The sequence below is a fragment of the Cyprinus carpio genome, chromosome A7, assembly GCF_018340385.1.
Source record: "Cyprinus carpio isolate SPL01 chromosome A7, ASM1834038v1, whole genome shotgun sequence".
NCBI classification, from domain to species: domain Eukaryota; kingdom Metazoa; phylum Chordata; class Actinopteri; order Cypriniformes; family Cyprinidae; genus Cyprinus; species Cyprinus carpio.
The window spans coordinates 45,505,316-45,531,078 of NC_056578.1; the positions used below are offsets into that span (position 1 = coordinate 45,505,316).

General features: G+C 34.9%; 1 protein-coding gene and 1 long non-coding RNA gene across 7 annotated transcripts in view; both read right to left on the minus strand.

Annotated features, from left to right (window-relative positions):
* LOC109078437 (leukocyte immunoglobulin-like receptor subfamily B member 3) overlaps nt 1–25,763 on the minus strand; it is a 351,195-nt gene that overhangs the window by 47,365 nt on the left and 278,067 nt on the right. For 5 of the 6 annotated variants that reach the window (XM_042761277.1, XM_042761276.1, XM_042761275.1 and 2 more), the window contains exon 1: nt 1,489–1,578. The exons of the other annotated variant lie outside the window; for it this stretch is intronic. In XM_042761277.1, coding sequence (XP_042617211.1) covers nt 1,489–1,558 — 70 coding nt within the window. In that variant the 5' untranslated portion in view covers nt 1,559–1,578. Of the gene's footprint in view, nt 1–1,488; nt 1,579–25,763 lie in introns of those variants that run through there. 6 annotated transcript variants of the gene reach the window in all.
* LOC122145732 lies at nt 20,047–25,760 on the minus strand. The gene is made up of 3 exons (XR_006160544.1): nt 25,422–25,760; nt 21,869–21,904; nt 20,047–20,134 (listed from the first exon to the last, which is right to left on the minus strand). It is a non-coding gene; the product is annotated as an uncharacterized LOC122145732 (long non-coding RNA).

Genomic DNA, 25,763 nt, shown 5'->3' on the forward strand with positions numbered 1-25,763 from the left:
GTTTGATGTGCTTTTAACCATTGGTCTTTCATAGTAACATACATTTAGATCATGATAATCAATTAAAACCACAATTATAGCGCCTTAATACCATGAAAAAATAAAATATGGAAAATGGCTTCTAGGTATTTGTATAAAAAAACAGTCTAATAGGGACGTGGTACGAGATCTCGCGAGATCCGATGTGTCCTGCGAGATCCGGCTGGTCTCGTGAGAATGTGACGATATTCTCGCAAAACAATTTTTAGTCTACATCAGAGCTGCACAATTAATCGTTTAAAGATCGCGATCTCAATTCAAACACACACGCAATCTTATTCCTGAAAGACAATGATTCAGCTGTGTCTATTACAACTGTTTCACATCGCGAGCGTGAGAAGCACGTTTTGTTGCCCATGTTAATGAATCATTCATGCTGCTGCTGATCCAGAAAGAGCAACACAAAAAGTCTTACAAAAGTAAAGTGACGTTGACTTACCCCTTTTAAAACCACACATAAGTATTTCTGTGCTACAGACATTTAGTTTAACATAAGTACTGGGATAGTTTAATAGTTTTGGGTGTAAAACACTTATTTTCTACAGTCTATCTTTCAAAACGAAAGTATCTTACACGTGTGTTATTGTAACGCTTACACTCTTCCTCCAGCAAGGTGGCGACGTTTTAAAAAAAGTATTTGTCATTGAATCATTCATTCAGGAGATTCCAGTAGTGACTTTATTAATTAAGACACTGACTCCATTTATTTATTTATTTTTAATTTTGTTCAAATTAATATTTTTTTAAAGACTTAAGCGATTAACATTTTGTCAAAACCACTAGTAAATTGATTTATTTGTTTTAGTTTTTCTAATCTTTTTTTTTCTTCAGAATTGTGAGATAATCGTGATCTCCAATTTATATATATATATAAAACATGATTCTCAATTTATCCAGAATCGTGCCGCTCGGTAGTTACATGTTTTGTTTTACTGCTGTATATAATAGACATATTATATTATATAGATATAATGAAGTTTAATTTCATAAAGCACTAGTTGCTTTCACAAATGCACCTACATTTTATTGCATTTGGTGTTTTTCAGCTAAAGAAGACACAGACTATTTTTCCCCAATATATTTCATCATTGAGGATTTCTTTTAAAAAAAGTTTAAAAATCTCATCTCGTCTCATTTCGCAGGATAAGTGTCTCGTCACACACCCTAATATATATATATATATATATATATCATAATATATAGTGACACACACACATATACTTACATTCTATCTAAAGGGAGGAATAATACCGTCTCGTTTTGTAGGATAAGTGTCTCGTCGCACAACTAATATATATATTCACACATCTTGTTTCACATGATGAATAGGCTGGATCAGCATTAAGAGTGTAAACAGTAAGAGTTTTCCATTTTGATCAAAACCAGTTTCTCAGTTGGAAATGTGATCATAACAGAGTGAGTTTATGAGGACAATGATATTTAACTCACCCTTCACTGAGAGAGAAACAGAGCTTGATTGTGATGAGTTTGGTCTTCCATCTCTCTGTCCTTTACACATGTACTGACCCGCATCAGATGTTTCAGGTGTTTTTGTGTTTAAAGTGTATGTGTTTACAGTTTTGTGCTGATCTTTATACCACTCATATCTCCAGTCACTGTGATCAGAGTTTTATCTCACACGCTTCAGACTCACACTGCCTCAGACTGTCCGGAGCCTCTCTCTCCATGAATACAGGACTGTCTGGAGTCACAGTCATCCGGTTTCTTTTGTAGATCTGGGGTAATCTGTGAAGAAAGACATTTCTGTTCCCTTTTTTTTCTTTTTCCTTTTTTTTCAAAAATATAAACAGCTATTTTCAATGGAAAGATTACTTTGTAAATGTGTTTACAAAACAATATAGTTTATACATGAACCCGTAACATGTAATTTCATAATGCTGGTGTTTTATGTATGTCCAGTGATAAGTTTTCTGATCTCGGTTTATTTGAGGAGGCTGTGTCTCCGTCATGAAGCATCTCAGGATTCTCAATAACAGTCTCTGTGTGTGTTGCTTCAAGAGAGTGAACATCTGTGCTATTACTTTCTTTTCTTTTTTCTTTTTCTTTTATTCATGTATAATCAAAATCATTTATCATTTAGTTATTCAGTTTAATTCATTATTCATTTGTATTATTTTACTTACTTCACCTGCTTGTGCAATGCTTGCTATTGTTGTTGAATCTTATGATTGTTTGGTTTCAAAACATATTTGCCTCCGTGAGAAAGAGAACAGCTCTGTCTCAGGATCTGATAAAGTGACTGGATGGAGATACTTCACCTGCTTGTGCAGTTTTCACATGCTTTTGTGTAATCTCAGACAGACAACAGCTAAATGTATGTTGTGACATCAGGAATGATTATATTTTTAGACTTGAATAAGACCCTCATGCAGAGAGCAATAGAGACACCAGAACAGAAATAATGTGATTCTGCTTAGTTATAAAATACAGAATTATATAAGACCCTTATGATTTCACTCTGTCTCTTACTACATGCATTTGAAAAAGTGTGTCTTTAAATGTTTACTGAATTTTATAAGTTTTTATAATTATTATTAATTACATTATTAATAAACGTAAGAAGCTTGAATGTGTTATCTTCTGGATTCCACCACATTTGATCTGTACTCCCCATTATCGGACCATATTTCATGCTAAATTAAATCTGGTCTAAACTTTTATTTTGGTTGCAACACACTCAGATGTACTACAGACGACTTTGTAATACTGTCACATTTTTTGTATTGTGATGTTATGACACAACATGTTGTTCCCAAAGAAAGTAGTGGGTGACATTTTATAATTGAACAAAAAAGAACGATGCATCAGCGATTCTCTCTCTGATCTGAAATTTCGAATCGACTCTGATTTCTGAGGCTTAGCATTTATTTTTAAACCCACTGGACTAATAATATTTAAAATATATGACGATGGAACCTCACTAAACAGAAGGCTGCTTTAGACCACGTTTATATTATCAAATAAAAAAATCACATTATGGAGTAATATAAAATGATAAATTTTTGCATTACATAATTTTCCTCGATAGTTGACGCGCGCTTGTTTTGTGACGACTGCTCGTCAGCATGTGGCTTGTGCGCGACTCAGTGTAAGTCTGCATTTTTAATGGACTTGCGCTACTTCTCAAAATGTTTTATATATTGATAACAAATTAATGTAACTACACAGCCAGTCAATCGCGAGAAATATTAGGGCTGATGCTCACCCGTCCCCTTAAACAATAAGGAATCGTCCGATCGTCCCGTATTTTGAGGTAAAATGATTTGTCCAGTCAATTTTACTGCATGAGGATGATCTTGTGTTGTCTGTTTTTTAAGAAAAAGTTCCAACACCTATTTAAATAACAAATAAGTATTTTGCACTGGTAGGGATGTGTGGTGCACATATCAGTGTATATAATAAGTTTATAATACTTTGTTTCCACGTTACACAAACAACCCCTAGGACCATTAAAATAGATCTAGAGTTCGATATTAATTCAGCTTCACCAAGTCCGACGGAGTCTCCAGAACTGACCTGCTGACTTTGCACCATTGAAGCCCTTTCAACACGATGCGCAGCACTGGCGGTAAACAAACCTGCGCGGATTCGAAAACATCGAGGGGAGCTCATCACATCTCTCGTCCCTCTGAACACAAGACTCTCCAAATGTAGCCGCTGAACTCCGGGACACAAAAGTTACTGTCAATGTGTCTCTCTTTCAGTAACTAATGATGAAAGCAGAGAGCGCTCCGACTTCAGCTGGTTCACAGGTGCAGGACTGTCGGTCGACTTAAAGGGACAGTTTTCACGACCCAACCAAATGTAAATCGTGTCCTCGTTTCGCGACACACCCACAACGATTGTTCTAAACCTGTACATAATATGAATACTTTCTTCTGTCTGAACATTAAAGAAGACCTATACATCTCGACTTTAGTTTGTCAGTGAATAATGTGGGTAAAAGCTTTTTACCAGATGCATTCCTTCCTGTCTGTTCCAAAGAATCTGAAAAACAGCTGTTGTATAGTTGAGACACATCTTGCCATGCGGATCAAAGTATTTTCTGTTTTGTGTGGTGATCAACAGCGTAGCTCGCAGAATAGAACTTTATGCAGGTTATTGTTTTAGAACAGCCTGCTTTGTCACCAAAATTATGACTACTTTTCTAATATAATAACATTTTTGTGGTGAGGCCCTGCGCAACTTCATACCATTAAAGTGACAGACACTTGTTTCCGTGCTTCTAAAGGTATACTGTGCCTATTGTTTTATTAACATGGGTCTTTATTATAGAACATTCCATACATTATCAGAACTTGGTACAAGATATAATTATTATATTTTTAGATATGATTAGAAAGGTACAATTAATATATATATATTAAAATGTTATGGGGCCCTATCTTCATTAATCAAATATTATTAGCAAAATAATGATATTAATCATAACTAATATACCTAATAACTCAAGTTAATCATATATGTCATAAACAATTTGGTGTTTTTTCAAAAGTTTTAATTGAAATTACATTATGAATGAGATTAATTACATAATATTGTAGGCACGCATCCTAATTGAAGCGAATGAATAAAAAATTATTAAAAAAAAAATCATCCCATATCCGCGTGTCAACTGGGTCTTGGAACAGAACTCAAAAAAACTAACCCTTATATATAATTAATAATTATAAATAAGCAAATGTAAAAACAAAAACAATATTATATGTGAAATAATTGACTTCTGCTGCAAGTCTTTTACATCGTTGAACATGTTTAGACCTCATGGTTTTATTGTTGAGAAATTCAACCTCGCCTCTGAGTTCTTCCACTGAAATGATTGATATCAAAGGACAATTACACATCCCAAGAAAAACCAAACCATTCACCTCGTTACTGGGGGGTGAAATCATTCACAGTTCTGAATGGAAAACGTTCAGAGATAATCTTGAAAATACTGAAAGAAGCACTCTTTGTTTTGTTGTTTGTAATATGTTAACTGGCCTCTATGCTAGAAGAAGCCCCATTCATTTTACAATAGTTTATTGCTACTCACCGAAATGCTTGAATGTTTTGAAGTTATATTAAGTCTTAAAAAATTCTTAACATATTCCTCTTGCAACTGTTTTAGCTTAATTGAAGAGTTACCATATTTTTCAAGTTGCATAAATTCATTTTAAATGTAGTCCAGAAAAATTACTTATGTACTAGGATATGCTAAAACCAATGTAAGGATTGTAAGCCTGATTATCAAGTCTGGTAAACTAATTAATTAATAAGGAGGAAAAAAGTAGATCAGAATCAATTGTTCTGGAATCTGGATTAATCGGGACTTCCCAGAATCTGAAGGTAATCGGATCGTGAGGTGACTAAAGATTCCACCCCCCTACTAGAAAGTGTTAAAGATGACTGCGAGACGTTCACAATGTGTGGAAAATCTTTGGGTCCTTAATATTACAATTTTACATGACATTAAAGTGAACCTAAAAAAGTAAGCCGGAGAACCTCTTACAAAGCACCTTCCTTTAAAAAAAACTGCGCACACACTCAAAGATGTGAGTCTGTGAAAACAGAGTTTGCAACTGAGTCTCGATGTATGACTCCCTTTTGTAAGGGTTTTTGTTCTGTTTAAATGTAGGTTAAAAGTCAGTGTTCCTGGTTTTTTCCCGGGTACCCTTGCTTCATGACAGGAATCATCTTTGTCAACTTTTTAGCTTTACTCCAGGAACTCTGGCATAAAAAACGGTATATTATATAAATTAATTACATTTTTATTTAACAAAGATCGTTTCTGTTGTTAAATTGATCTAAAAGTGGTGGAATAAGACATTTATAATGTGACAAAAGATTTCTCATTTCAAAACGATACATGCTGCTCTTTCTGAACTTTCCATTCATCAAAGATCGGACCTGAAAAAAAAAAAAAAACAATTCTACTCAGCTAATAACTGTTTTATCACAACACTACTTTGATGAATATTCTTTTTCAACTTTTCTTGAGAGGAAGCAATTCGAATATTAGCAATGCAAGAATATTGATTTCTGAAGGATCATGTGGATTGGAGTATGCAATTTTTCTGCTAAAAATTCAGTTTTGAAATATTGCAGAATAAATTACATTTTCAACCAACAATATATTCAATAGAAAGCACCTTCTGTTATTTTAAAATAGTCAAATTCCTCGTCTAAAAGTATTTGACTCACAGTATGGGAAACTGCTTTTGCTATATTTGGGATCAATAAATGGTCTCAGCTGACTCACTTGGTGAACAGTTAAAAGAGAAATTCAAAATATATATATATTTTTGACTGGTAACATACACTTTATTTTTTCTCTACATGTTTTTTCTAAACTAACTATACAGATACAGAACCCTATGGGCAATTGCCTCTTGCGCTGCTTTGTACATACATGTTTATCTATTACATTTGACCATTGTTTTTATAATAACGTTTATATTCTATACATTTTTATTATGTTATAATAAAAAAATCAATTATGAGATAAATATATCCACACAATGTAATTTTTGCATTACATTTTTTCATGTGTAGATCTCGATAGTAGATTAATGGACATAAAACACTAGTGGAGTGGATTTTCTTTTGTTAATATACCTACACACACACACACCAAACAAACACACACCACACAAAAACACCCACACCACACACACACAAACCACACCCACACCACACCACACCACACACCCACACAAACACACGACATCTATGCTGCTGTGCACAGTAACTTTCCGCGGCATTAGTCTTGCTTGGATAACTCGTTGAGACACTCGTTGAGTGATTACATGATCACCATACATTCAGTAAGTTGTAGGTATGTGGATCTTTTCAGCATGGATGAGGAAATAATGTTCCTTCAGTGTTTACTGAATGCTAATAGCGTGTTTTTTAATGTCACTCATGCCTTGCAGTAAAAATGAACTTTGAGGCAAAGCGGAGCGCGCAGTGTATGTGTGTGTATCCTGTTTCTCGTCTCGCTACTAAAAAGCTCCAAAACTATATTTATCTTCTGCCTCTCGTGCATTTGAAATTCTTAATACAGTCCAATTTTGAATGAAGATTTTGCTTTTGAATGCTGAGACTCCTAGTGTCCTGGGCTGTGTCGGTTGTCCGTCATCGTTTTCGCTCGATTTGATGTCTAGGTGTAACTGAAGACTGGATCGCTGAAGCTCTCAGCATGTTTTACACTCAATAAAAGCATCTCCCGTAAATTGTAAAATATTTCACTGTGTTGTCCGCGTTTATTTTTTTTGGGAGCGCGTACACGCGGGCTTGGAATAGACGCGAACCTAAAATATACAAATCTCAATCCGTGATGCGGTATATTAATTATTTACTAGAACCATACCGTCGCATCCTTGATTTTTGCTGCTACTTGAAATAATGTACTTCCTTTTTCAGAACGATTTAAACAAAGAAAAATTAATGTAGCATATAAGTTATTGTAGGGGCCTGACGCTCAATTGTCGGTTTGTGTCATTGCACCCTGTATTCAGCCTCTGTAAAGCCTAACTGACACTGGGGACCGATATTTGATGCCTCTAAATTAAATCTATTAACACTTTAGTTAATAGACCATTGATAGATCTAGTCGTATTAATTCAGCTTCACCAAGAAACTCTTTCACTCGAGGACCATCAGAGACTTTCTGGACATTTCTTATCTAACTGACCTGCCTGACTTTCCTCTCATTGATTTTCTTCTCTGGCCATGGAATCAACGACCCGTTACAATCTCCACTGATCTGTGATGATCCTCGAGGATCTCTGAGTGTGTTTCTAGAATTACACTCTTACACTCTTTGTGTGACACTGATGTTAAAGAGGAGAGATGTGGAGAGGAGAGTGATGTCTCTCCTCGTCTGATTCACTGCAGGTTTAAAGAGGTCATGTGATGTTGTTAAAAAGAATATTATTTTGTGTATTTGGTGTAATTAAACATGTTCATGCGGTTTAAGGTTCAAGAACACATTATTTTCCACATAATGTACATTGTTTCTCCTCTATGCCCCTCCTTCTGAAACGTGTCAATTTTTACAAGGCTCCTCGTTCTGAAAAGCGAGGTGTGCTCTGATTGGCCAGCTATCCAGTGCATTGTGATTGGCCGAAATACCTCAAGCGTGTGACGGAAATGTTAACTTAACAAAGTGAAAGAACTTTACTATAAAATTCTTCATATGTACTGTCCCTATAATTCTTTACTCTCAAAATGTAATTTGGACATCTCTTCACAATGCACATTCTGTAATTCTAATTTGGAAATTATTTTATGAATCTCTCTGGTCATCACTTATTAAGAAAGCTGCTAAATCTACTGTATTAACAAGGGTAAAAATTATGATGTAAGGGTTAACACCTGTGTATTCTTTGAAGCAGAAATTTTATGTGTAATTTTTCCATTTTTTTATTATTTTAATTTACAATTTAAAAAAAAGTGTAACTTTTTTATTGTTTTTCTATTTACATTTAACTTGTGTTATTATTTATTTATTTATTTTTATATTCTGGTTGTGTATGTACTTTATTATTTTGATTGTATCCCCTGTATGTTATATTAAAAAAAAAAAATTAGTATGTGTAACAGCGGCAGAGAGGTTTTGAACAAGTTTGTGGTCATGATGAAATCTGGAGAGTGGAGCAGGATTTTCAGACACCAGGACAGCTGATGAGCAGCCGATACTTGTCTTCAGAACAACTTTAAGTGCAGACGATCTGGCAGTGCCACGTTTAAAAGTAATCTGGAACTTTATAACGCACCAGACATCACTCACGAGAAAACCAAACATTTGAACAAACAGCCATCTTTCCACCTCGAAGGGTTCTCCAAACAATCATTCCCACACTACTGCAAACTTTTCCAGATGATGCAATTACTCTCAGGCATGACTCACTTCCTTATTTTCTCTTTCCTTCCACTGATAATTGAAATTTTCCACTCCAAATACACAAAGTGACAAAAATGAAAGTAAACTGAAAGGATGTTGTGGCACAATGTTTTCACTGCCACGGTTGAAGATACGTTTATAAATCATGAAGCTCACGGTGTCAGAACGCCAGTCTGTCAGTCAAATCTGAATCAAGACAACTCATATATTATAACAACCTCGTCTCAGACGGCAGATAAAATAAAAAGATGAATGAATGAGTGATTGTTACAAAAATGCATCAAATACACTGAACTCGAGTGTGACGCGCTAGAACAGACCACACTTTCTCTCTCACATCGCACACACACACACACACACACACACACACACTTGAGCATCTCTTTTCTTTTTAATGGCAGTTACATCCCTAAATGTGAATGTAAGTGTTTATTTTATTTACTCACCATTAACAGCAAGATCAATTCGGTTGCTCTCCTGTGATGAGTTTGGTCTTCCATCTCTCTGTCCTCTACACCAGAACTGATCCTGATCAGACTCAGTAGCTCCGCTGATAGTGAGAGTGTCTGTGTTTACAGTGTAATGCTCAGACGTCTGTAACATTACACTGCCTTTATTCCACTCATATCTCCAGTTACTGTAATCAGACTTAATCACACACTTCAGATTGACTCTCTCTCCAGTGAACACAGGACTCTTTGGATCTACAGTCAGTTCAGTTTTGGGTAAGTCTGTTAAGATAACAACATACAGTGACTAAAACAGCTAAAAAAAAAATGTTTTACAGTATAATATACTTTTGCAGTATGAATATTATACATAGACTGTCATAAATTTATAACATTTGTTCTGTTTTGGTTATTTAAAAATATTTCACCTCATTTTTTGGGAGCTTGGGGATCCCTGATAATGTATCCATCATAAAATGTATTATTCATCATCATAGTACATATTACCATATACTGTAAACCTGCATCCAAATGACTGTGTGTGCCACTGTGTGTGTGTGTGTGTGTGTGGTGTGTGTGTGTGTGTGAAGATATAGTTTGCCAGAAAACACGAATCATTCAGTCAGTTTATCAGCTGATAGGCTTGCTTCTCTGTGGCAGCATAATAATAATAAATATCATTTACACATATAATGCACATTCTTTGAGTTTGCAGAGCTCGTAAAATTCATAGGAGGACTTGAATGCACCATATGGTTCTGTATGTCTTGGTTGAATAATACAGAACATAAAGAGCTTTAAAAAAATAATTGCATATTAAATTTCAATATTTGTCAAAAAGATCGCAATAAGATTATTTTCCAAAATCGTTCAGCTCTAATTTAAGCATATGCTTTGTACTCTTAGATATAGGAACTTCTGTTTATTTTTTCTTTTTTTCTTTTTCTTTTTCTTTTCTTTTCTGAATGTTTTAACTGTAGTAATCAAAAAAAAGATTTAATTAGTGAAATCATAATGCTCATATACTAACAACAATTTATTACAAATATATATATATATATATATATATATATATATATATATATATATATATATATATTATATATATATATATATATATGTATATCTCAGCGGTCATCAATTCATGACTATGGGTCACAGTCCTCCAGTGCTGCACTTTGAGAACTCTTGCTTCAGGATGAACACTCAGGATGTTAAATAATGTTGGGCTTAAGCAGCAGCCCTGTCTCTCTCCACGCTCCTGGGAAAGATACCTCGTACGTTTGGTGCTGATTTTTATGCCACATTTACTGTCAGTGTACATTGATTTGATAAGGTCACAGGTTTTACTTCATATACCACTTTCAATAAGTTTGTAGAATAGTCCTTGGTGCCAAATTGAGTCAAAAGCTAAAAGTCAAAGCATGCAAATATTTTACCTTTATCTTGGTTAACATGTTTTTTCAATTAGAGTATGCAATGTATAGATGTGATCAGATGTATGGTAATTTGGTAAAATATTTGGTCCGCTTAATTAAAAAAAAAAAAAAAATTTTTTTTTTTTTCTCTATATGGCTATATTTGAGAAAAAAAAATGTAGTAGTTTGAATCACTGGATATAGCTGTCGATCATTTAATATTCATATTGTAAAATGTTAAAAGTTAATATTAACTAAAATTAAATGATTTGCGCGCAGCGGTCGCGCGCGCATCTGTAGACTAGCGCAAGTTAATTCTCACATTATAATAGTGTTTAATAGCTCCTAACAGGCTGTGTGACTATGAGAAGTTATTACCTCAAAAAATGTACGTCAGTATGCAGTTTTCCGCTCGCGTGCCGAGACAGGGGTAGCTGCTGCAGCCTGGAGCAATGGGCGTGCCGAAAGGTCTCTCATTGGTGAAAGGAGTTTTTTTGTTTTTTTGGATAATCGGCTGTATATACATTTTTGTGTAATTTCCTAGACAAGAGAAGGTGGCGGCGGTAAGACGTGTATGGAGTAATTATTCATCATACGTTTATCTATACTTTATATACCACAAATATGAATATTAAGATAGCTTGTTACAATACGATCATAATTTTTCCTTTGCGTTATATCTTGCAGCTTTATTAATTAGTTTATTGTTGGTTGACAGACATACTGTATGTACAGTGAGACAAAACGATGAGCGCATCTGCATCGAAGCTCTCAGAGCTGATAGTTTATATCTGCGTCCTTTTTGTGCAATACAGTACAGAATACATCCTGTAAGAATAATAATTATTACCACCTCTGCTATTACAACTGAACTAAGATCAATTCACAATCTATGAAGACGATTAGACAAAATTAAAAAAAAAAAAACTAATTTAGAGTTTGTTTCTTTCTGCTGGGTGTCCAACTAATGCAGAATATATTCAAGTATCCAACTCACTGATTGTGAAGAACCCTTTCCAGAGAAATATAAAGGAAATGACTGTAAGTTACATTGTTTTTAAACCATTGATTTATCTCTATCAACATAATCACACACAATATTGTAGTAACAATATATTGTAATCTTTATTTGCTGGAAAATGACAATCAATCAAATCAGTGTTTTTAGCACACCTGACACATCCCTAAACCGGTAATTTAAAGCAGAACGTGCACCACTTGCAGGTTATTGTAGCACATGTAAGATCACTGCCATATGCATAATTTATTTTTGCACTGTTAATCAATTTTACATTTTCACTTCAATGTAAGGAAGATACTGTACTACAGATATTTAAATCTTTTTTTGTACATACTCCACTTTTTCACTGCCTGACCATCATCTTAATGTTTATGCAGTTCAATGTTTTTATTATTTTTTATATCTAAAGCACCTTGTTCAATAAGTATTTAGATGTTTCTCATATCTGTCGTGGTCTAAGCATGATCTGTTTCTGTTGTTCTGATGAAGGAAACTTGTGTTGGGGAGGATTCAGTGTCTGCTGAGGCTCATGTGAATGTGTTACAAAGTGAGTATCAGAAAACACCTCCAGACACCTGGACTGTCAAAGAGCACACGGCAGGAACATTCTCCTGGAGACGCTGAGAAAGCACGGAAGGAATGTCTGTGGAGGATGTACTCAAACACACCCATACTTAAGAACACCTGCTGGAGTGAGTATAGTAAAATAAATCATCAACTCTAAAATATCTTGTTTCAAATCTTTTCATGTAATATTTTATTCTTCTGTACCCTTTTAGCTCATCTGTTAAAAATTTAAAACAATAGTTTTAGAAAACAATGTAAGATTTATCAGTGTATACAAGAACTTGAAATGCATTGTATATTGTGACCCTTATACATTAACTTCTGATTGTTTTTGCAGTTCTGCACTGTATGTAGCTACACTGACTGAGCCAAAGAGGATGGAACAATTTGACAGAAGATGGAATAGACGTGTGTCAGTGCACCAGCCTTGACGAAGCCTTCATAACAGCCTTCTGTGTGTATTCTGCTTTCAACATTGCATATCCAACACACCTGAGAAAGACACTGACTTTCCTTCAGAGGCACATTCTCAACATTAGAAGATGGAGACAAGCACTGCCACTACTGTGGTCTTGGAAAGAAAGGGGTCTTCACAGCTTTCTATTCAGAAAAAGAGTTTGCTGGATTCTGTTCTATGAACTTCTACTACAGAATGAATGAATGAGTGGTCTATCTGTCTATCTATCTATCTATCTATCTATCTATCTATCTATCTATCTATCTATCTATCTATCTATCTATCTATCTATCTATCTATCTATCTATCTATCTATCTATCTATCTATCTATCTATCTATCTATCTTTTTTTACTTGAATTGGCGACTGAAACTGAAAGCTAAATAAATGTTTTAGTGGATAAAGGTGTGTCTGTTTGCTTATGCCACTTAACATAAGGTTACTAAACTCTCTTGACTAATTTTTAAATTTTATAATTTAGTGGTTTTGTCAACTATATATTTTTCTCTATCAAGCAAAACAGTTTTCGAGGGTAACACTTTACAATAAAGTTTCATTTGTTGACACTGATGTTATAATTATATTCATTATTTAACTCATATTTTATAACATTTGTTTTGTTCTGTGGTTAGTTTTCTGATGGGAGTGTTTTCTGGAGGCTCTGGCTCCGTCTCGTCCTCAGACAAACACCTCTGACTCGTCATAGAAAGCAGAATGAAGCTCCTGCTGAAGGAGAGCTGAAGACCTCCAACTACAACCTCATATGAGGAGCAACTGAATCTCAATCAACTTCAACAGGACTATCTGAAGACTTCATCAACTCATTTACCATCATTATCTGTAAGTCACTTCAGTTCTCTCTGACTTCAGGACAAAACTCATCTCTATTGAAGTCTTTTATCATAGTTATCATTAGGTGTTTTATGATAAGTTAATGTAGCGATTGTGTTTTATGTAATATTTTGATCTCACAATATACTATAAACCACCCACATAGCAAATGTCTTCTGGCCCAGATCCGGGACACACAATCACTTTTCCCTCGGCCCAAGTACCGCAAAGAATGACGGCCCTGAAGTGGCCCAGAACTGGATTAAAGACAAGGGCCACACATGGGCCATAACCGGGCCGAATCTCAGCCAGTTAATCACCCTGAACTGGGCCAAAACAGGTTTTATTATTGGTACCAATTCTCAGCCTTAAGTAAACCAGAATCCCCCAATCTGAGCCACACCTGAGTCTTATATAGCCAATGTACAAATCGTCATTTACTACGAATCCACTCGGATTTGTGTGTGTGTGTTTTTGAGACTTTCCTGGCAGAGCTCTCTTCCCACGTGGGTCTGTCGTACTCTTTAGCCAATCAGATGCGAGCTTACCATTCAACCAATCATATCATAAGCCACTGAGAGTGCATTCAAGGAGCACGATTCTGCGCACCTTTTGCGCAATATGGATTAATTAGAACGGAAATTAAGCCTTTACGTCAGTAATCCCATAGACAGTAAAAGAAATGGACACAGCGACCCAATTGGAACTCAATTGAGACAAGTGAAGCCCATTTTTAGCAATTTTTAGCACTTCCGTTTCTGACGCGCAGACTCAAACTAAGCTTGATGACGTCAGCAACCTGTCTGACAGATGTAAATCTTCTAGTAGCTGTGCGTGCAAACTGCAAACATATTTTTTTCCACGCACGTGAATTTTTTTTGTGTGTACGTGAATTATGTTTAATGCATGTGAAATTGTCTACGCATGTGTGAATCGTCTTTTTTGCGTGAATTATATTTGAGACTAATCTGCTTCCATACCTGAAGAGCGTTTTTGGCCCTGTCCCAAATGGCACACTTCATGTGGACTTTTGGTCTCGTGGACTTAAATAGGGTGTGCTCGCCGAGTCTACGAGTCTGTAGGCCATCACATTCAGCATTTTTAGCAGCGCCCCCTTTGTACCCTTGAAGCAGTCTTCAGTGAAGCCCACATAGATGCAGGCTCCGCACACTTTAACTACCCAGGAATCCTTGCGAAATGCCAATCAGACAACGGATGGGAGGAGATTTCGCTCAAGAGCAATTGATGACATGGCTGAGAAGAAAATATTTAATTACGTTTTTTATGTCCTAGGTGTACATTTGACCAGTTGTTACCTACAGTTTATACAAACATTATGGTTGATATCTCAAACATAATAATAGTGCGTTGAATAATACGATCGCTTTATGATTCATTAAATAAATAGAACCGAATGTCAGGGCTTTACTGAGTCATATGTAAACCTAGTATTAATATTTAAACCTGTAAATTCATCTGAAACTCACGCACATGTTTATTATGTGTTAGGGTTAGCAGCACATTCCCCAAACCTGCAGCTCCTGTTAAAAAACAACCAGACTGTTATTTCCGGCGTGACGATCGAGTCTGTCCCAAAAATACCTCTCAATGTGCCCTCGTGGACTCGCGCCAAGGGCCATATAGGTCTGCACTACATGACGTCACCAAAGTCCGGAGTGTGCCATCTGGGACAGGGCTTTTTGAAGCTCAAAGTGTGCAGAGCGGGCCGTCGCCATCTTGGCAGCGCATCACCGAGTGACTCTCAAAATCATTTTTTGAACCAGGCTGTAAATATGTTTTTTTCTGCTGTAAAGTTGGGCATTTTAACATGGGGAGTCTATGGGACTGTCTCCCTTTTGCAGCCAGCCTCAAGCGGCCAGTCGATGAATTACAGTTTTAATCACTTCCTTGTTGGTTTCACGAGAGAGAGAGAGCGGGAGGTTGCCGCTCGTTCAAAACACGCATCACCGGAAACACGTCATGTCGCAATCTATGACGAAACCGGCGAGAGCCAATGAGCGTTTGATATCGCTGCCATAAAACTTGTTGTAAAACTTCTTAAGGGCACATTTTTAAATTGTTACTATAGCTACAGAGGAAGGAGATACATATCGCCGATGAATGCGTTTTTTTTTTATTATTATTGATTTCCAACATATAATATAGAGCAGTGGTTCCCAACCTTTTTCAACTCGCGGCCCACACAACCAAACGTGTATGCGGTGCAGAGAGAGTGCATTATTGTAACGCGAAAACACATTAAATTAATGCACGAGCGCGAATCTGTCCGCTTGCACACAGATTTCCATTGCTTTGTCACAAAACCAGATGCGCGTGCTCAGATAGACGCTGCTCTCGCCTGGAGAGAGTGCGCGCACTTAAAACCTGTCTCCTCTCGCTCAAACTCCTCTCGCTCAGGGCTGCGGAAAATCGTGCTATAAAGCGATTTAGAAATCGCGCACGCTCAAATCTGTGATTTTATGATGATTTCTATCGCGCACAGCCCTAGAATGAACTGGCAATGAACAGAAAATAACTCGGGCTTATTTAATTATATATATGAAATGATGTTATTATGTTATGACTTAGACATTTTTTACATATATTAACAATATTATTATTTATTTTAATAGTAATTGGCGGCCCACCTGCAATGGGTCGCGGCCCACAGGTTGAAAACCACTGATATAGAGGTACTGAACAAATATAAACTAATTGAATATGGTTTGATTTTGGATCTGTTCCTCACACCAACCATCACATGGATACAGAGGATATAAATAAAAATAAGATACTTTCATGATCATTTTATTTAATGCTTGTGCATGACATCATACTAATAAAAATATGCCCCATGGTAAACCAAATAAATATGACATGATAATGGTTAAATGATCTCTCTCTCTCTCTCTTCATTTAAGGACTCTAAGATTATTTTTACCAAGAATAATAATATAACATTTAATACAATTATAATTAAGAGCAGTTTAATGCACTTGACTGATTTGCTTAATTTTGAAATGATAATGTTTCATTCTGTTTTGACTCGCCATTTCAAAGATCAATACTACACTTCATTAAAATGTCTGTGATCATTTAACTATTATCATGCAATATTGTATTTATCTTGTTTATGGGTCACATAATATGCTGCCAGATCTTAGCCTGATTTGGGCCACACTCCTCCCACCAGCAATCGGCCCTCATACTGTTTGCTGTGATCCACACATGGCCCAGCTCCGGCTGAAAGGGTACATGGCATTGCCGACAGGAGGCCAGCAGTGCCATCTTGAGGCCACATTTGGGCCAAGTTCGTTTGCTATGTGGGGAGTGGTGGTCAGTAACGGAGTAGCTTTATTTCGTTACTGTACTTAAGTACATTTTACTTCACTACATTCCAAGCAGATCGTACTTTTTACTTCACTACATTTCATAAAACATATCGTTACTCCTTATTATATATCACGTGCTGGTTTCTAGTGGTAGAGGGGGTGTGTGGCTGTGTCTGATTAATGATTTTTTTGATTGTTTTAAGCGATTCATTCACGAATTATAATGATCCGATCGCAGCTGTTCTGGAGTCGACAACTCACCGATTCAAATGAACCGTTTAGTGCGAGTCTCCAGTGAACTGAATTCACGAGGAAGAACCGGGAGATGTTGTGAGCGCGCGCGCGACTGATGCTGCTAAAAGTAAGTTACTAATGTCGAATTTTAGGATTAATTATTTTAACTGAAAAACATATAACAACGTATTTAGGTCAAAACTGTCAGTTTTTTGTGAACTAAATCTGAGGGGCATTTTAATAAAACGTTAGCATGCCCTATGTGACGTCTGTTTTTATATTGTTTATTAACAGTGTAAATTTTTATATTGTTTGGATTAACTACCCAAGTAGACAGATATGAATATTTATTCATAACCATACTGAAAATAAGTAAATATTGCTAGCTGATGCTAACTGTCTACTAACAAGCTTGCTGGTGCTAAGCTGAGTCATTTTTAGATATAAAGTCCAAATATTTTTATTTAACCACCTAGATAGGTTACAAAAAGAAAGGCTGTGATGTTCAGAACATGGTAACTACAGTAATTATCAAAGTGGGGAGTGATGTCCTCTGGGAGTATTTGGCCAGGAGTGTTTACATCACAGACAAGCTTTGAGAAGGAAAAAATCATTATGAAAATAACTATATTTTCCTTAAAATGTTCTTCCTAACTTCAGGCCTTATTCTCATGTCATATATAACTGTGATGCTCTGCCAAACAACAAACTTTAAAACACTTTTTTTTTTTTTTTAGGTTGTGATGGTCTGATTGTGAGGTTTGAGGATGGAGCAAGTATTAAGTCTTTGGTGTATGTTTGTTGTATTTGTAGCAAAAGCCAAATTGTTTATGCTAAAAATTATTTAGAATATTAAGTAAAGATCATGTTCCATAAAGATATTTTGTACTTTTCGTACCGTAAATATATCAAAATTTATTTCTTGATTAGTAATATGCATTGTGAAGAACTTCATTTGGACAACTTTAAAGTTGATTTTTCTCAATTTTTAGATTTTTTTGCACCCTCAGATTCCAGATTTTCAAATAGTTGTATCTCAGACAAATATTGTCCTCCTAACAAACCATACATCAATGGGAAGATTATTTATTCAGCTTTCAGATGATGTGTGAATCTCAATTTTGAAAAATTGACCCTTATGACTGGTTTTGTGCTCCAGGATCACAAATCTGTTTTCTCTCAGGTGCATCGCAGTCAACATTACTACATCACTCTCGTCAACGTAGGACGTATCAACAACAAAAATATACCTTGACTCCATATAGTGGTTATTTCAGGGAAAATTCCAGGTATTTTGAGTGGTAGGTTTATTTATAAAAAAATAAATATGAAATATAAAATTAAATAATCTATATAAAATTGCAGAATCTATCAGTACTTTTTTACTAAAGTACATAAAAAAATCAAGTACTTTTTTTTTAAGTTTTATATTTAATTATTGTATCTAAGACATATAAACAGTTAACAAAAATAAATGTTCATTAAAATGCTAATTTTGGTGTTATATCAGGAAATATTGAAAAGGCTTTGGTTTGGTGCTTCTCTCTCATGCAGAGCACAACAGAGACATAAAAGTACAGTTTTATATTATGCTTTCTCTCTGACAACATATGAGATGTTTCAAATATTGCATTTTATTAAGAAATGTATTTTATTTAATTGATTAATAATAAATTAATAAACATGGAAGTCAAGTGTGTGATGTTCTGGGTTCATTATATTTTATGCACCATATGTGATGCTAAATTAAATGTATTTAAACCTCTGGTTAATCTATAAATGATACACTGTTTCTATCCATGATACTGACATGATGATGATCTTGTGTTTCTGTTTTGTGTTTAAGGACTTTTATGTTGAAGTGTTTTTCTGTTTTCATTGTCTCTGTGTTCACTTCCTGTTTCCCTTGTTGCCTTGCCTACCTTGTTTGTTTCCATAGTTACCCTCCTCTGTTACCATGGCTAGTACATGTGTTTCAGTTCCTGTATTTGGTTTATCTTGTTCATTTCTGGATGTTACTGTTGTCTTGTTTAAATAAGCTTTTAAAATGCACTTGGATCCAAAATTATGTTTTACTGAAACAGCCATGTTACAAAAACAGCAGATCATTGATAGATCTAGTCGTATTAATTCAGCTTCACCAAGAAACTCTTCACTCGAGGAGCATCAGAGACTTTCTGGACATTTCTTATCTAACTGACCTGCCTGACTCTCCTCTCATTGATTTCTTCTGCCATGGAATCAACGACCCGTTACAATCTCCACTGATCTGTGATGATCCTCGAGGATCTCTGAGTGAGTTTCTAGAATTACACTCTTACACTCTTTGTGTGAGACTGATGTTAAAGAGGAGAGATGTGGAGAGGAGAGTGATGTCTCTCGTCTGATTCACTGCAGGTTTAATGTGATTCTGAAACAATCAGGACACTTACTCTGAACAAGTGTGTTATTATTTGCTCTCTTTAATTTAACAATGTTTTATATGTTATGCTGAGAACTTCAGGAGCTTATAGATTCATTGTCACAACTGAATCTTATTCTCATGTAGTAGAGAGAGTTTAGTAAGATGATGATATTAAACTCACCCATCACTGAGAGAGAAGCAGATTTTGATTGTGTTGAGACTGATCCTCCATCTATGAGTCCTCTACACGTGTACAGACCCTCATCAGATGTTTCAGATCGTTCAATAGTGAGAGTGTTTCCGTTTACAGTGTAACGCTCAGACGTCTGTGACAATATATTGTTGTATGTGTTTACTTTGTAACGCTAATAATTTTTTGAGTATACCTGTAAGACTCAATCTCACACGTCAGATCGACTCTCTCTCCAGTGAATACTGTGTCTGGAGTCACAGTCAGTGTAGATCTGTATGAATCTGTGAACAGAAGAAAATAAACTCTGAATATGACTTCATGTAGTTGATAGTGATACAATTGTGATTACAAATTACTATGTTATGCTAAAAGTTGTAATAAAATATTATTATTAATTTATTTGATTTGTCAGTTCAACTGGATTTTGAAATGAGAAAGTTATCAAAACATTATTGAACAGTTCCTGTTCTGGTCGGTAGGTGGAGCTGTTTTCAGTCAGAGGTTTCAATAAAGCATTTATTTTAGAGATCATTATGGTAATAATCTTCAGAGAAAATGGAAAACGTTCATCTATCTTCTAGGTTCTGTTGTCAGACTCCTTCAACTAACACTGTATTGAATGAACAACATTAAGTATAGCTGCTGCACGAGATCTGAACTCTTATGCGCTGGTTGTTCAGGACAGGGGTTCTCTAACTTTCTGGGGCCAGGGACCACTTGATTTTTCCCCCCAAGGACCCCTTCATAATTTTAAGCATATGCTTCGTACTCTTAGATGTTGGAACTTGTTTTTCTTTTCTTTTCGTTTTTCTTTTCTTTTCTTTTCTTTTCTTTTCTTTTCTTTTCTTTTCTTAGTGTTTTAACTGTAGTAATCAAAAAATATATTTAATTAGTGAAATCATAAAGCTTATACACTAACAACAATTTTGTACAAATATATATATAGTCACATGAATTTATTATTTTCTCTCAGCGGTCATCAATTCATGACTATGTGTCACAGTCCTCCAGTGCTGCACTCTGAGAACCCTTGCTTCAGGATGAACACTCAGGAAGGTTTTTTTTTTTTTTTTTTTTTCTGTAATATCAATCACCTTATCAATGATTTTCCTCCACAATTGGTTTACAAAGTTTACGTGAATGAATTAATTTTTTAAAAATATATTATTAATCACACACACACACACACACACACACACACACACACACACACACACACACACACACGCACACACACACAAGTAAATAAATAAATAAATACATATATATATATATATATATATATATATTTTTTTTTTTTTTTTGTAAATTCTAACTTTCAGTCGTGGAGATAACATGGTCAGTGTGCTATGGTTTAGTGGTAGATAACTGCCCTTAAATAATTACACAAAATTACATGCAATTACAACTACATCCACTAGGTGGCTGCAATGATCACTCGGTGTCTCATTAGATTGATGTGGAGACATTCATCATCATTATAATAAAGCAATGACTCTTTTTCAAAGTTTAACTTTTTTTTGTGCTAAAGTATCATTTTTGCAGTTATGCTACAATATTCTGACAAATTATGTAACAGAGAGGAATTCTTATTTTATTTTTTCATTTGTTTACACATGTTTATGTTGTAATATTCATGTCATTTTACAGATTTGTGTCCTCATGAACCATCATGACAGATCACCAGAGTTACACATTGTGGATGTTTTAAATAACCTGAACATCACAAAAGAGTTAATGGCACACAGTCATTTTTGCAATAGACTACAATAAACTTTTTTTTTTATTATTATTATTATTATTATTTTTTATTTATTTTTTTTTCATCATAAACTGCAGAAATAGCAGTGTTTTAGCAGCATGAGGACCTACACACACAAATAATGAAGGGTGAAGATGAACGACAGCAAAATATGAACATGAATTATCAGCAAATGTGTGATCCTCATGTGATCCATGTAGACAAATAAACTCCTACAACACTATTCATATCTGTTTAATAAACAGCACAATACCTTGAGTGAGTCCAGAGTGGATGAAGGACATCAGCACTAAAAGCAGAAGAAACAGATATGAATCATTTCCATTCGTTCAACACAATGCAGATCACAGAAACATGTCTAGAGTTTCAGCTGAAAGTGTTTCTCTGTTTTGATGCTCCATGAGAACCGATGGTGGATTTTCTCCATCATTTAACACACAATCACATCACAGCATGGGTCTAGAATACACTGGGAACCTGTCCCCTGACTCCCCATACTTTTATTAAAATGTAAATTCGTCTCACGCGTGTTTTTGGTCAAGTGTGTTCAGGTTTAGGTTTTCAAGGGCCAGTGTGAGAGAGTCTAGATTTAAATTCAAAGAGACAAAATAGTTTATGCATGACCCAGTGTCTTAATTGTATCCAAAATGAGTCGATGTGAACATTATGGAGCGCTAAACACTCTCATGCAGTTTATATTTCATTCATACTGGAAGCTGGAGTGTGCTCTTGTGCAGAAAGTCCAAATACGGTAATTAATTGTTCTTCTGAAGACAGAAATGAGGCAATATTGATGTGCGCTGTATCCCTTCCAGCAAACTATACAGATATCGAAGCTAAGCTGAATAAAAAACAGAAACGTTTAGACTGATGAAACATGAAGACAACAAACACACGATTGTGACAATATATGGTTTATGTTTGTGTTGTTGTTAAGTTAGGATAAAAAAATGAAGTTTGTGAAAATTTAAGTTCTAATTGATTTATTATAGTATTTAAACGATAAAATATATTTTCTGCCATATTCTCTTATCAAAATAGAAAAAAAGTAAACCATAAACCACTTATAAGAAAAAAAAAATATATAAAACCACTCATAAAACTGTTTTTGATTTTCATTAGAATATAAGAAAAAATATAAAAAAAAATAAAATTAATAACTTGTAAAAAAAAAAAAAAAAAGTACTATATATTAATATATTGTTAATGTGCCAGCGGTAATGTTTGATCACGGTTAATCATATTGTATTGTGGGCAATAATATACCTTGAAAAATAATTACAAATAATAATTTGGAATGCATTTTGTACTAAAAACTGGTCAAAAAAAAAATACTGGAATGCTGCTTGTGCGCTCTGATATATATAGCACAGATTAGACATGAGTAACCATAGACTGTAAAAAAATTGGAACGTAGTGTGTGACGTCACCCATATCACGGTTTTGAGCTCAAATATGCACGCCATCTATTGTTACTTGAAAATGGGCACATGCTAAGCCATACCTTGAATAATTATATATTCACAAATTATTATCAGAACTTTAAGGGAATATAATTTTTGAGTGAATAAAAAACAATTCAGCCCCCTATGTCATGAAGGGCAAAATTAGCTATATAGACCAAAATCAATTTTTTGAACAACATGCGGAGTCTATGGTACTGACTCCCTTTTTGTGCCGCTCAAGCGGCCAGTGATGAATTGCAGTTTTAGTCAACAAGCACGAGAGAAGCACGTGGAGCAACAAGTGAGAGACGCGCTGAATGAAAACACATTCACTCTCTGACAGCAGATGGCGCTAAACTGCAGCCTTTACTCTGGAAACCCCATAAATAAAGCGCTACTTTCTGAAACATATTTAAATATCCATTCAGATTTGTGGATTTGCTATGATATTCATCACAGTGCCAAACACTTAAATATTTAGACTTAATGGGCTATTTATTTTCAAACTTTTTTAAATTTTAATCTGTACTGCAACATGCCCTAGATATTGTTTGAAAGTGTTTTGATTCTTTATTGTTCATTCACACTTTACATTAGGGCTTCATTAGTTAATTCATTAGTTAACATAAACTGCCAATGAAAAATTCTTCTGAACATTTATTAATCTTAGGTATTCCAATATTTAATAACATGTTGTTAAAATCGAAAGTTGCAACTGTGTTATTTAATGAGCTAACATGAACTAAGACTTGTATTTTTTTAACAAAGATTAATAACTTCTGTAGCAAATGTAGCTATTTTATGTAGTAAAACACTTGCACACTTGTAATCACACATTACAAGCAGATATTAACATTAATGTGATGATTGTTTCTCATCACTGATTCTTCACTGGAACAGAAGTCCAAACCGCATCTGGTCAAAGTGTTTGAGAAACACAGCCTCACTTCCTGTCTGACTCTGAAAACATTGACTCCACCCTCATCTTGTGTTCAGGACGTTCTGAGATCATTTTCTTTCGCCCAAAAATGCAACTTAATTTTGTTTGATTGAACTAAAACTTACTGACTTTGCTCACACAGTATAACAAATTCACAAAATTTTTTGTACAATTTTTGGAATTGTACAAAATAGCTTGTTTTCTTTCAATTGGGACAGGCTTTGTATTTATTTTTAAAACTGATCGATTGTAGGCATCGTTGATCTGAGCCTAAAGCACATTATAGTGTGATAAACAGTGCAAATAATTTTTCATATTTTATTGCTTATTGACAAAATTATCCACAAATACTGCTTTTTTCTATTAAAAACTGAGGTGCATAAGCTCAAGATTAATGACACCTAATCAATCAGTTCCAAAAACAAATACAAATTCTGTCCTAATTTAAAGAAAACAAGCTGGCAAATAAGACTGAATCCAATATTTGGTGATAATATAGCATAATAAGAGATTTACAAGCAGTTTTTAAAAGGCTGGCCATTTTTGACCGTGAACACTAAAGGTGCTACAGGGTTTTCAGCAGCACAAGGGTTAATTGTGACATAGTGGCTGTGAAAAGAATCCGAACACATGGGGTGTTTTCACATGAAGTATATTTTAAATTAAACCAAACTCAGTTCAGTTAAAGTTAACCAGAAAGTGAACCAGCGGCGTATTATTATATTAAGTACATTAAGAAACAATAAACATGTTGTTCAAAATGAAGACCGAACACACTTTCTGAGTGTCAAGTGTTAGTGGAACATGTTCATATGTTAATGATGAACTACAGCTGTGGTTTTTCTGCTAAGAACTGACGGAGAACTGACTTCACACATCTGCTTAAAATGATGTTGAGATAAACTGCTTAAAAATAACTGAAAAAGTGTCTCAGAAAACAGAAGTTAGTTAGTAAGGATAATTAATTTTCAATAAGAGGAGCAGAAAGAATTAAAAGTGATGGAGTAACTTATGTGTTTGGTCACTGTTCTCAAACTCTCTGAACCTCTGATGGAGAGTCTATTAAAAGATACAATATCATACAACACCAAACTCATATTAATAAAAATGCATCTGATTTAACTGAAATACATGAAATAATAACAACAAGTATTTCAACAAAACCAAGCAAAAGCACATGTCCACAGAGCCTCCATCTTTCACAAGCAGCACAGATGAATACATGTTCTCTGAAACTCTGTTTCTGATCCACACGTAACATATCATCACATTAATCTGAACAATAAAGAATACGATAAACAGCAAGACTGTGGATTCATAGACCCTCCTACACACAGCACAACCATTAATCTTCAGCTGAATACTGTATTAAAAACAGAAAACTAAACAGAAGAGAGTGTAGAATATAATGAAATACTCACAGAGTGTGACAGACAGTGCACTGGAGCCCATACTGACACATTAACAGACTGGTTTAACTAAACCAGACACTTCCTGCGCTTCACACTTCAAGAAGAGATGAGGGAGGAGACAAACTCTACACAGAAATACATGAAGAAATAGGAAGAGAACCAGATCCATTCTAAGATATTTACTCTTTTAGTGCATGCAAGTTGTTAAAGTTACTTAAAGTCTGTTTCACGGAGAAAGTCTTCAGTAATTGTTCTCACACTGCATTGTTTTGTTCGTTCACTGCCAAAGCCTCACAGATTATGGACAGATCAGAGAATACCACTGTTATTACATTCTGACATTATCTGAAT